Source organism: Dipteris shenzhenensis, chromosome 14 (genome assembly GCF_047967505.1).
Source record: "Dipteris shenzhenensis isolate YYH24624 ecotype China chromosome 14, Dip_SZ_1.0, whole genome shotgun sequence".
Taxonomy (NCBI): Eukaryota; Viridiplantae; Streptophyta; class Polypodiopsida; order Gleicheniales; family Dipteridaceae; genus Dipteris; species Dipteris shenzhenensis.
In genome coordinates, this window is record NC_141609.1 from 13,732,656 (window position 1) to 13,745,115 (window position 12,460).

Genomic DNA, 12,460 nt, shown 5'->3' on the forward strand with positions numbered 1-12,460 from the left:
TGATCACCCGCCAAGGCTCAAGAAGATGATAGATGCGGGGGAGGGGGCGTTGGGGGGGGCACTATGTAAAAGCCCCATAAAGCACGTGCGATCAAGGGGTATTAAAATAAACCCCTACCTACAAATTTATATAACTACACCCCTTCTGTATATCTTTAGATGATAAAGGAGTGAAAAAATTATCCCTTATGTATGAAAACTTTTGCTTTTTGAATTTAAAAAACCCTTATGTATGTATATTTTCTATAACTCCTTAGACATATAAAACCCCTTTTGTTTTTAGTGAACCCCCTGAGATGATAAAGCATAGCTTGACCATTAGTGGGTATAAAAAATGCAAACCAAAACAATAGACGAACTGACATACTTTCTCAAAGTTTCTTATGTTGTACATGGCAAATAGCAAAGCCTTGATAAGATGAAAACCTTCTTTGTTGCAACAACTAAAGTCAAACAAAGAATGTTGACATACCAAGGAAAACTATGAGTCAACTCGCAAGTTTCTTTGGAGGGAGTGAATTGTTTTGTTCACGTGGGCGTTTTATTTGTGAATGGCTCCACGGTCTTGTAAACTAATGACTGTATCATGCAAGGATTTCTTGATTGGAGTGTATACAAGGCCCAACTCACTTAGCTTCTTGCAAGAGAGCTTATATGGCAGCGCCCTTGGCAGAGACTCATCTGAACACCTGAAAATTTCCAACAATGCGTTGTCATCAAACAATATACTGGGTAAGAATCCCGTAAGAATATGAACAACTGATATCACGCCAAATGTTTCTGCATGCTGTGCAAAATAGGCATCATTTCGTGGTATGCTTGTGAAAAACCTTGTGGGTATGGGATGCTGCGGGAGCATTTCTGCTAGCATGCCCACCACATCGCCTCTGTGAATAACGCATTCCGCACACAGGTAGCGCCCCTTGGCCGATTGAGTCTCATACAAAAGTACACAAGCCTGCGCTACATCCCTTACGTCTGTATATGCCTGAGTAAGATTCTTGTATGATTTCACTGCGCCTGCATGTAGTTATTCTCTCATCTTTAATACAAGCTCAGACATCGACTTCACACCCCTATAAGTATTGGATGACATAGCTAGTAGAAGAACGACTTTAGGCTATGAGCCAGTATCTGTCGAGTGACAAACCGCAATGCGACAGCAACATACCCGAAAGATACTTGAGAACGTGAATTGTGCTGGCGTTCAATGTCGATTGCAGCAATGGACCAATAACAAGGGCTGGAATCAACACCACCAAATCCAGCTTTGTCTCATTTGCACGCTGCCATGCTAGTCTTTCTGCCAAAATCTTTCCATAGCAATACCAGCTCTGCGATTCAATAGGCGATTCAATGCTTAGAGGCCGATTAGGTCACGGAAAGACACTATGATTCCGGCAATACTGCAGGCAGGCGGTATCGCCTATACCTTTATGTCTCGACAGAAGTCCAGATCACTCCAGCAGCTTTCATCGACGGTGACGTTTGGATCTCGTTTCGGATCCATATAGACTGCTCCTATTGATGAAGTAAAAATTAGTCGTCTGACTCCAGCTTCAGCAGACGCTTCAATCACATTTGATGTGCCTTGCACAGCCTGTTCAACAATATCAAACTGAACAAACATGGCTGGAAGTTAGCAATCTAATAAGCTGTCAAAGTTGGAAGACGCATGAGCCAGAACAATTGATGCATTTCCTTACATTATCCGGGCCGACAGGAGACGCCAGGTGAAAAACACCGTCACAGCCTTTGATGGCTGCTACCAAACTGCAGTAGTCCAGCAGCTCTGCTTTGATGAGATGAAGCCTTTCCCTCGCACCTTGGAACGTCTTAAGATGTTCATTCTTCTTGTCGTCTGTAATGGACAAGGCCGACCTTAACGGATCAGAATTAATATTGAATCGCACAACCGCATTGAATTATGTCCTACGGCGAAAGCTTCCGAATCTTGTGATAAGTCCCAATCTTGCCTGGGTTGCGCACCGTTCCACGAACTGTGTATCCCAATTCAAGTAGCCGCCTCACTAACCACGATGCTATGAAACCTCCCGCTCCGGTGACGCAGACGACCTGATCCAAATTCTTTGCTGTATTGGAAGCCATGGTTCTGGGTCTTCCGCTGCGAATCAAGGCATTATCTTCATGACAAGTAGCTGCATAGTTCCGCGCTTTCTTATAATTCTTGCGTGTGATTTAGCTGAGTCGAGCCGCCCTGCATGATATCATCAATTCAAAAAAATTCCTTGCACATGAGAGACATCGGTTGAGGAACGGGTGCAACGATGCTGAATGCAGAAGCGACAATGCAAACCTGCCGCATCTCGTTAGCCTACGCCGGCCTTAATTTCTTATAACACGTGGACTCATGAGAATCAACGGAAGGAGCGAATGATGTCATCCAACCGCTACATAGTCAAACTGTTAATAGTCTGAAGGTTGGGATCTAAGGTTGCCTTGAAATCGAACTTAAGGTTGGGATCTAAGTTTATGTTTAATTTAAGGAACAAAATGAGATCGGCCGTCTACCTACATAGGATCACCAATTGGGTAGATCTTATATTTCTCACCTAGGTCCAAGCTTTAGAACTAACCTTGCAACACTTAGCCCTCCCATTAAAGTCAATTGAGCCCTCCCATTAAAGTCAATTAAACTATAAGCTTGAATGGGCTTTCCTCTCATCCTCTCTTGCATGGACTCTTCCCTAATTGTTGCACCTACTTCCCCCTCACTTTTTGTTACTTGCATGTCTGTCTCACATCTTCTTGTTCAATAATAATTTCTAAGTCACTATTGGGATTCTGCTAAGGTCCAAACTTCCTTTTGATGTGCCCACAGCGTTTGTAGGATCTCCTTCCTTCTTTCTTTTGTTCTTTGTCAGTGGCAATCATCCCCTTCACCTGCATAGTTCCTTCAATCCATGAAAGATCAAGCCCAAGCTTTCTTGGCTGTCAAAAAGCCTTATGTAAAAGTCGGGCATCATTCAAGCAATTAGTAATCATTGGAGATCCTTTTTGGGTAGTTTTGTGAATATCTCATGGCACCTAGATTCAATTAGTTTGAAGGATTCCTTGACCTCGATGCCCAATGTTCTCTACCCGCCCCGTTGCATACAAAAACATACCACCTTGTAGATGATTGGAAACCTTCCACATACATAAGGCCTCTCATCCTTGATCCTCACACAAAAACACAACAGGCATAATCAATTCTCAACATATGATAACCATAGAATCGCAGGAGGAGGCAAGTAGACATACCCATAGTCCTTGGTCCTTCAACCAGTGGCCCTGTCAGGCTACTCCACCCGTCCTGAAATGATCTTCAAAAGACCAAGTGTGAACGGTCGGCCCAAAGTCAATTTCTCAGGCATCTCTCTCTCTCTCTCTCTCTCTCTCTCTCTCTCTCTCTCTCTCTCTCTCTCTCTCTCTCTCTCTCTCTCTCTCTCTCTCTTCTGCAATCTATTAGCTTATCTTGATCCTCTACCGAAGAGCCATTTTCTAAAACCTGTATTCTGTCTTCCATATTTTTTATCCTATTACGGCGAGCATGGTTAGCTCTATTGGCAATAGCTTTAAGAAAGGCTCTAGTCCTCTCAATTTCCCTTAACCATTTATCTGTATAGCTAGCTAAGCCTTTAAAAGCTGACCTACAAATCTTAATTATCTTTTCCTTGACATAAGGGAGCTGGAACAAGAAAGGGTTTGCTTTGAACCATGATTTGATCTTTCTGCCTACACCCCTATCCAATCTGAGTAAAAAGGGCTTGTGGTCATAAAGGGGAGGGAGGAGAAGGCTACACACCTACTAAGCAAGGAATCATCCATAATACTTTTCGACAAGTAAAATTTTGTCAGTCCTAGCCTTCTTGTGAAAATCTCCACATTGATTATTGCACCATGTGAACGAGGTTTCCATTGAAGCATCAATAAGCTCACCCCGTTTCTTACATTCATCCTAGGCCCAAAGTTGTGATTTTCTAATGGTGCTACCATTGTCTTTCTACCTGTCACTGCTCAGCTCCACCATGTTGAAATTATCCATGAAAATAGTCTTCCCACTAAAATGGCACCTTCCCACAAAAGAGCTCTATCCCTAACTATTTTGGGGGTGTAAATGGAGAAGACATCACATTCTAGCTTCTGATGGCAAAACTCAAACCCAATTTCGCTCAGGCCTAACGTGTGAATGGGTTGGCCAACAAAATCTACCAAACTATCTACCACTCCTACTGTTGCTCCACCTTTCCCCCTCATGTGATTAGAAGTGGGTTTTGACATTTTGCGAGTTTGCGAGTTTTTCAAGTATTTTTATGTGTTAATTTTATAGCTACACTTGGCTAGCTATAATTCTTGCATATCACCATGCAAGTATAAATGAAAATAAATCCAGTCAATATATTTCATAAACATAAGAAACACTCAATGGAAACCATGGAGCTAGTTCTATTAGAGGACAAGATCTCATCATAAATACCTTGGATCAATAGATCACCGTTAAGCTATAAAGGCAAGCAGGCAGTAGCCAAGCATCATTGCATTCGTGGTTAAGCCAAGCATAAATAGCTTGAAACAATAGCTCGCTCGCGAGCTATTAAAGACAGGGTGCCAAAAAGTTTTTCCCTAGATGGCATTTTGGGTTGGTATCTAAAGATACCCATGTTTGGAGTCGTTTTCAAGGTTTTTGGGCCTTCTAAGCTCATTTCTGGTGTCAAAGAGGTCAAATTGTGCATGTATCAAAATTTTTGTTTTGTTTTTTTCCAAGGAATTTATACCCCTCTGGCAACCTAGTTCAAGTTTTGTTTTGTTCCAAGGATTTGGTATCAATGGAGCAGAGTAACGATGGTCATCCATAGGTCAAATATTTGACCATCTATAATTTCTCGATTTGTGGGAGATGTGCTTGTTTATCTTGGATCCTCTGCATGTAAGAATACAAGTTGTGCATATAACATTATTTTAAAGTTCTCCCAATGCTAAATGCATAGTTTTGCTTAAATTTTCCCATTTAAAAAAATATTTATGGTTGAGTCAAATCAATCGTTGCAGTTAGAGATCAAGGTGGTTGAAAGAGTTCTACACCATATGATCTTTAATGGCATGCCATGAGCTATAGAAAAAATTCACTAAAAACTCGCAAAAACTTACTCGCAAAATGCCAAGCCCCATTAGAAATAAGCCACAGCAACTTGCTATCTACCTGCCTTAGCTACCATCTAAGTGTATCTCCTCCTACCTTAACCTCTTGTAAGACAAAAAAATTCGATCGAGCTTCTAAGTTCCTGAGCCACATCTTTAAAATAACCAGCTTAAGATCATTTGTGAAGTCCTGTACATTCAAATTGAGAAAAGAAAATTTATCTTTTGTGTTGTCTAGCGTTATTGCTGAGTGTTTTGATTCCTTTTTTTCTTGAATTTGATTGGGCTTTGAATGGGAAAATTAACAAAACCCTTGGAAAGTCTCCTTTTTTCCCTTGGCTCTAAAGGATCAGAATCTTTTCTCTGTTTCTAAGTCAAATATTTTCTATGTTTTTGAGTCTTTTCTAACTGAGTAGCTTTCTTGCTCTGCACCACCATGAAAGGGGAGGCACCCTCATCCGTCTTGGCTCGGTCCACCTAGAGGAGTTGTTCCTCAAAAGTTTGGGTGTTAAGAACAATCTCTTCCTCCTCCTCCTCCGAGCTAGAGTCAACCTGAATCTCCTCTTTCAGAGGCTTCAAATAATTCTTAGTTTTCATAAGTTTTCCTTTACCCTTCTCCTATTCTTTAGACATTTGAGGAGTGGACTTAGTTTTGGTGGGTTCCTCAGAGCTCTCCTTTTCGTGTTCCTACTTAGATTCCTCTTGTTTCTGTCGATTTGCCCGAGAAGGGCAATCTTTGATAAATTGTCCTCCCATTCCATACAGGAAGGAGGAGTTTATGATGTTCTTGTAATATCCTTTTGGCACTAACTCACAACCATCTCCATCCACCACCCTAATGGTTGCTAGAGGATCCACAAGCCATCAGAACACAAGCTTGAGGATTACCTCTTGGGATGATAAAATTTTCAGCTTCCACCCCTAGGAATTGGCCCAAGGGAGCGCACAAAGTATCTACCTGAGGGAATAAAGACAAAGGAAGGTCAGGGAACTCCACCAAAATGGGTAAATTTGGACGGGGGTGGCATGTTTTGATTGAAAGTCGGATCCCACATCTGCACTGAGAGTGGTTGATTGTGGATAGTCTAGGTTCCATTTTGGACCACTGCAGTAGCCACCTCTGGCTTTTCGAATTTTAAAAAAATGAAACTGTTCTATAGGAACCGGATGCTTGTCACTACATGCCCTTTCCGAGTCTTGTTGTTGCATACCCGACCTTCTAATAACATAGCCAGAGGCCTAGGACCATGAATGTAGCCAAGGATTGCACATCCACAGAGCCACTTTTTTGAATCGTTCAGGATACCATTGTGCACTTTAACACAAGAAGTCTTACCTGTAGTAGCAGGCTCCCCATCCTTTTGAGCATCTTCTTGAGTGGTTTGGCTGTCTCCCCCTCTCTTTTGGAAGATTTTCCAAGCGGTTGGATGAGCCTTTCCCACAAGCTCTGTTTGGGTAGTGGCAGAGCCTTGAACAGGATCTCGAATCCCCCTTGGAGAGCCCCATTGTAAGAAGGCCTAGCTTGAAGTTGGCGTAAGGGCTGACTTTGAGGCTTGCGCTTCTCACTTCATTGCAGGGGGTAGGAGTTGTGTATTCTATTTGGGGTCCATTATGCGGGGGTGGTGATCGTTTCAAGCCTTCTCCGCTCTTTGTTGGTATCACACTTTGTCTCTTCTTGCCTCTTGCAATATTTACAAGAAAGTGCTTTAGCGCCTCAGTTTCCTTGGAGCCATCATGGAGTTCATTTTCCTCCAGATATAGGGAAAGGACACAAAATGGCCTAAAATGTGAGTATCATCATTGCCTCCATCCATTTCAACGTCATCTTCAATAGAAAACAAAGAGTTTGAATGAGGCACTGGGACTTTTGAGCCTTTTGATTCAATCCCTTGTGGCATGTCATTATCATTCTTGACTCTATCAAAAGCAGTCTTGTCACTATTACATTTAGTAGGAAGGATAGCAGCGCCCTCAGGGGAGGATATGGTGGCAACCCTACTTCCTCCATCATTGGAGGAGGCCATCTCCCTTCTCTTTTCTTATCGTTTCCCTTACCTAACATTATCCTCTTAAATACATGGAAATCAATATACATTTGGAAATTATCTAAGATATGAAGTTGTTAACTTGGAGAAGGAAGCATAAGATAATAGCAAAATGTGTGGCTATGAAGTGTCAACAAAATTAGATAGGAACAAGTTGAAGAGCAGGAGTTTCAATAGCAGATATGCTTAGAAAACTATATCATATGCCTAGTGAAACCACCTTTAGACCAAAAGTAAATATTGTAAGAATTTAGGTACATTAAATATATCCTGAGGAAGAAAAGAGCACAAAGTTTTGCACAATGTCATTTCGTAAGAGCAAGTAGCTAAATATATTTCTATAATAATATATAACATTATTATTATAACCACAAATAGTGTGGGTCAAGAGGTGATAAACTTCCTTCCCCAAATCATTATAATATAAAAACACAATCTAAATGAGATGAAGATCAGATTACATGTGGCATATACTATAGGATTGATTCAATATGTAATGAATTTCAAAAGAAAAAAGCTCTAGACCTTAGTGCAAAACTAAGAAAAACAAATTTTTAAATCTATGACTTAAAATTATTGGTCCTAAGCAATAAGCTTTCTAATTGGTTTTAGTAAGAAATATATATGAATTATGCACACTAGATGAGCAAGAAACAAAAAAAAACAAGTGTGTTACATATCTAAAAATTCATGGTTTAATAACATAAATTCATTTTTGGATTTACTATATGATCTAATGGAGATGTTAGAATGTTTTGCATTAACATGGGTGGATCAAGTAATATTATGGATTGGCATTTAAACAACCTTAGATATAGATGTTGTACTCCTAAATTTGAAGGTTCATATTTTATTGGCATCCACGGATTGGATATACTTCATATACTAGAGAAATGCTAACTCAAATGAAATTATGAAGCGCTATGGATTTTTACATCAAGGACTTTTATGTGATATTAATATGTTATCCACGCTGGAGTGATCACAATTTTCTTTTCAAGGTTAAGAATATAATAGCAACGAGCTTCTTGATGTAAAAATTACATGAGTCTCACCTAAACCAACTCAGTGAAGATGCTCGATCTTTACGACTTATTGAGCTCGTAGCTATTTGTGCGACTCTTTGGTCCAAGCTTTGACTCCCCACAATTTGCAAGGTGATACTAAATTGCTCTGAGCCAAGTCAAGCGCGAATGAAGCCTTTTATAGCATGTATGTGCCATTATGATAGTTGGCGATTGAACTACAATTGTTCCCACTATTCACACTTGGGTTTCCCTAATGTACCATGCATGGTATAGGAATAGCCATCCGTTGAACTACATCAATCGTTCCCACTATTCACACTTGGATTTCCCTAATGTACCATCCATAGTATAGGAATAGCCATCTGTTGATGTTCCATTCCCTACTAATGGGAGTACTTACTTTAGTTTCCCTTTCATTAAGGTACCATCCTAGTTTGCTTGAACCATTAACATGTAATCAACGAGACCTCTCCATAATACATTATGGGTAGTGGCCACCATTCTTCATAACTACATAGTCTTTTATATAGAAATATGCCAATTCTAATACATGTAGTAGAGTAGCTAGAAACTCCAAGGACGTCAAGAGATGTCTTATGAGATGTAGTAATTTATGCTTTTTGAAACCATTGTTGATCATACAATTAACCATTTCCAAGATAGCAACAAAGGTTGCACCTTATTGTTGCATAAGTAGGGAATAGGAAAATTTTGGGAAAGGATCATCTTGTAAGATTGGACAATAAGTCTATTATCTTGGAAGTAGAAGAAGTATTTTTGTTTTTTCAAATTTATCCAATGTAAAACTTCCATCCCCTAAGGTCTCAATAAAGAGAGGATAGAGTTACCACTTTATCCACAATACATTTGGATTTGAGAATGGTTTCTTATTTCTCAATAAGAGGTAAACGATAAACTAAGAATGGATTATTTTGGTCTCTGCATTTGGATGAAGAAAATCTTTTATACAATTATTGCTATTACATAGAATGTCAACAATGTATCTAAACATACGTTTGAAAAGTGGTAACAAGTTAACTCTACCAAGTTTCATGAGCCTTAAAATGAATGAAGACTTAAACAAGAAGAAATGTAAATTAAACCATAATGGGAAGCATGAAAAGCCCATTGGTATTCCTTTCACTTGTTTCCAAACTCTATCACCACATTGTATAAAACAATGAGTGATAAGCCATGATTGTACTAAAATCAATCTATTTTGGTATAAGAAAATTGAACCTTAAATAATTTTCAAAGATTTAGACCATTTTGGCTTACCCCATGTCCCTTTAGACTCATTGATGAGTAACCACCTTTGCAAGTATGGTTCTAGTTACAACTTGTGGTGCTAGTTCTTTGTAGTTATAGTTACTAGCACTTAATAACACTCAATGATAGTACCAGTACCAATTGTAAGTAGCTATTAGCACTTAATAACACTCAATGATTACTAGCACTTAATAACATTGAATGATAGTACTAGTACCAATTGTAAATAGCACTAACAACTGTAATACGCACGACTAACTGTAGCAAACACTTGTACGAGTTACTTGTAATCTACTAGTGGTAGTAATTGTAACTAGCACTATTTGTAACATAGCTAGCACTATCAATACCAATTTAATAGTGATGCTTATCTAGAAGATAGTTTGTGATCCTAGTTATAGTTAGTAGCATCAGTTACTATTACTAGCCCAAAGACTAGCAATGTTTGTAATAGCAACAAGCAAGTACTTAAGCAAGCAATTATACAAGTTACTAGCACTACCAAATGTAACAACCACTACAACAAAGTGTTGCTAGCACTACCAAATGTAACAACCACTCTAACCAAGTTTCTAGCATTTATGAATTATTAAAAGTGCTAGTAGCATTAATAACCCCAGCCAACTATAATAAGCACTTATATAAATAGCAATAGAATCGTTTTGGTCATAGTTTGTGGTGCTAGTTATAGTTACTAGCATCTAATAGCAATTTATAGTACCAAACTAGAATTTTATAAGAGTTATTCAAAGTGCTAGTGATATTAACAAGCACGCCCAAGAACTATAACAAGCACTTATATAAGTTGTTTGCAAACAAGTTCTAGTGCTAATAATACCAATTGGTATAACAAGAATGAGCGACTGTAGCAAGCACTTGTACATGTTGCTTGTAATTGATCGTAGTGCTAGTAGCAATGACTAGCACTATCAACTATAACTACCCATTGTTACTAAAAGTGACTAGCACTACCAAATGTAATAAGTAGTGCTAGTAACATTAGGTAGCAATAGCAATAGAAGAGTCTTGGTTATAGTTTAGGTTGATAGTTATAGTTACTAGCACCAACTACTATTTCTAGCCCAAAAACTATCAATGCTTTTAACAATAACAAGCACAAACATAAGTATCAGGCACTTGTAAAAGTTTCTTATAATACAATGCTAGTGCTAGTGACAATAAATAGCACTACAAATTGTACCTAGCCATTGCTAGTAAAAGTAACTAGCACTATTAAATGTAACAAGCACTTGCAATCAAGTTCTTGTAAACATAAATAGCATTGTCAACATTACCAAACAGCACTCATTCTTAGAATATCTACTCTCTTATTTGTGGAAGAAACGTCGCAAGCATATGAAGTCACTCAATGTGCCGTGGTACAATCAGGCCCCATTAAAACACTTTAGATGAGGGAAATCACTTTCAACAAATCTAGGACAAAGAGCAGACTCCCATAGCTATGTCAACCCACTCATGAGAATCATCTTCAAAAAAGTAGGTATTGCAATCATAGACACAAGACAATCCATGAAATCCTAGATGTAGGGAATAAATACAATTTATTGCATCTTCAATGTAAATCATTTCCACGTGATATGTACAACTCTCAAATTTTTGCATAAAGGATGGTTTTAAGTCTCCAAAAGAACAGTGATGGATATGTGATTTTGGAAACATTGACTTTTACATACAGCTCCATGTGCAAAAATGGAAGGATGAAATGTAAATGTTATCATAACTTCCATGTCCAAACATGAATGGTCCTATGCACAAATGCTACTTTAACTTTGCACTACCACCTGCTATTAGTGCTAGTTAACTATTGCTAAGTTGTTTCCAAGTGCTATACACCAAGTGCTATACAGTACAACTAGTGCTAGTATAGTAGAACGACATACTATCAAGTGCTAGTTAAGCGCTACTACCTGTTTGATAGTGTTGGTATCATATTGATAGTCCTAGCAAATAAAATAATCCAGCTCACCTGTCTCGATGAACATGACCCAATTCTCTTGTTGGAAGCATGAGAGGAGCTTCTCAAGGCAATAAATAGTCCATGAAAAAAGAAAGCCTTTTTTCCGGGCTGAGAAACAACTTCGGCATTGATTTAAATAAGCAGTTACCCTGACTGACCTATCAACAAGCATAGTCAGCCATGAATTCTTTTTGCATGATTCTGGCAATACAAAATATAGCAAACGGAAGATGTAACACAGACGGTCAAAGGCTAGTAACTGTGCACATAAATTTAATTAGGAGGAAAATGCTGCTGGTAGCTTGGCTTTCAGGTACTGAAGCACCGCTTTTGTTCCACGATCCAACACAGTCCTGCGAATACTGTACAAGCAAAAAAACACAACCAAAAGCATGGCAGATTATAAACGCCAACAGAATGACAGATTATAAACACACTTGGAATAATCTGCAGTGAGACCTCAGCTAAAAAATACATACCTTCTAATAGGATTGCCATCCAGCTTCATAACATGTAATGTTGATTCCAATAGACCCTACGGAAATGGATGAAGTTATTATATGCAGTGTGAATTAATAAATATAATGCAAGCCATCCTTCAGCACATATATACCCCATCAATTAAAATTTGGCTCCTAATAAAAGGAAAATGAAGGTAGAAAAGAAAAAAGATACAACAGGCAAATGGTCGTCTGCAAACCAATTCTGCTGGTAATGTGGAAATGTTGTTATCTGACAGATCCAGTTCTTCCAAGGACTTCAATAATGTTATCCCCTAGTACCAATAAAGCTTGAGATTCATCTAGCTCAGAATACTTCAGAGGCAAACCATGGTAGCAATAAAAACAAACTTCTCAAACAAAAATAATCGGCTGCTGTGAAATACCTCTGGGAGACTTGACACAGAATTTTGACTAAGATCTAAGATTTTTAAGTTCAGTAAATTAGCAACTTCCAATGGAAATTCTTGCAATTGCATCCTCCTGCAAATCATGGCA

General features: G+C 38.8%; 2 protein-coding genes across 3 annotated transcripts in view; both read right to left on the reverse strand.

The window, feature by feature from the left end:
* Positions 1–541: 541 nt before the first annotated feature.
* Positions 542–6,371, reverse strand: LOC147894220 (cinnamoyl-CoA reductase 1-like). 2 transcript variants are annotated; one of them, XM_087384677.1, is made up of 7 exons: positions 6,354–6,371; positions 1,977–2,076; positions 1,707–1,861; positions 1,433–1,618; positions 1,172–1,334; positions 831–1,020; positions 542–689 (listed from the first exon to the last, which is right to left on the reverse strand). In XM_087384677.1, exons 1-7 carry the CDS (start codon positions 6,369–6,371, stop codon positions 542–544), a joined length of 960 nt encoding a protein of 319 aa, XP_087240803.1. The 2 variants fall into 2 exon arrangements, with proteins under 2 accessions (XP_087240803.1, XP_087240802.1); XM_087384676.1 differs by lacking the exon at positions 6,354–6,371 and having other exon boundaries at positions 1,977–2,109.
* Positions 6,372–11,052: 4,681 nt separating this feature from the next.
* The window catches only part of LOC147894221 (Leucine-rich repeat (LRR) family protein), a 118,756-nt gene continuing 117,348 nt past the window's right edge, over positions 11,053–12,460 (reverse strand). Inside the window, exons 18-21 of the mRNA XM_087385061.1 lie at positions 12,349–12,445; positions 12,163–12,237; positions 11,942–11,997; positions 11,053–11,824 (exon numbers count right to left, since the gene is read on the reverse strand). Coding sequence (XP_087241187.1) covers positions 11,740–11,824; positions 11,942–11,997; positions 12,163–12,237; positions 12,349–12,445 — 313 coding nt within the window. The 3' untranslated portion in view covers positions 11,053–11,739. The remainder of the gene's footprint in view (positions 11,825–11,941; positions 11,998–12,162; positions 12,238–12,348; positions 12,446–12,460) is intronic.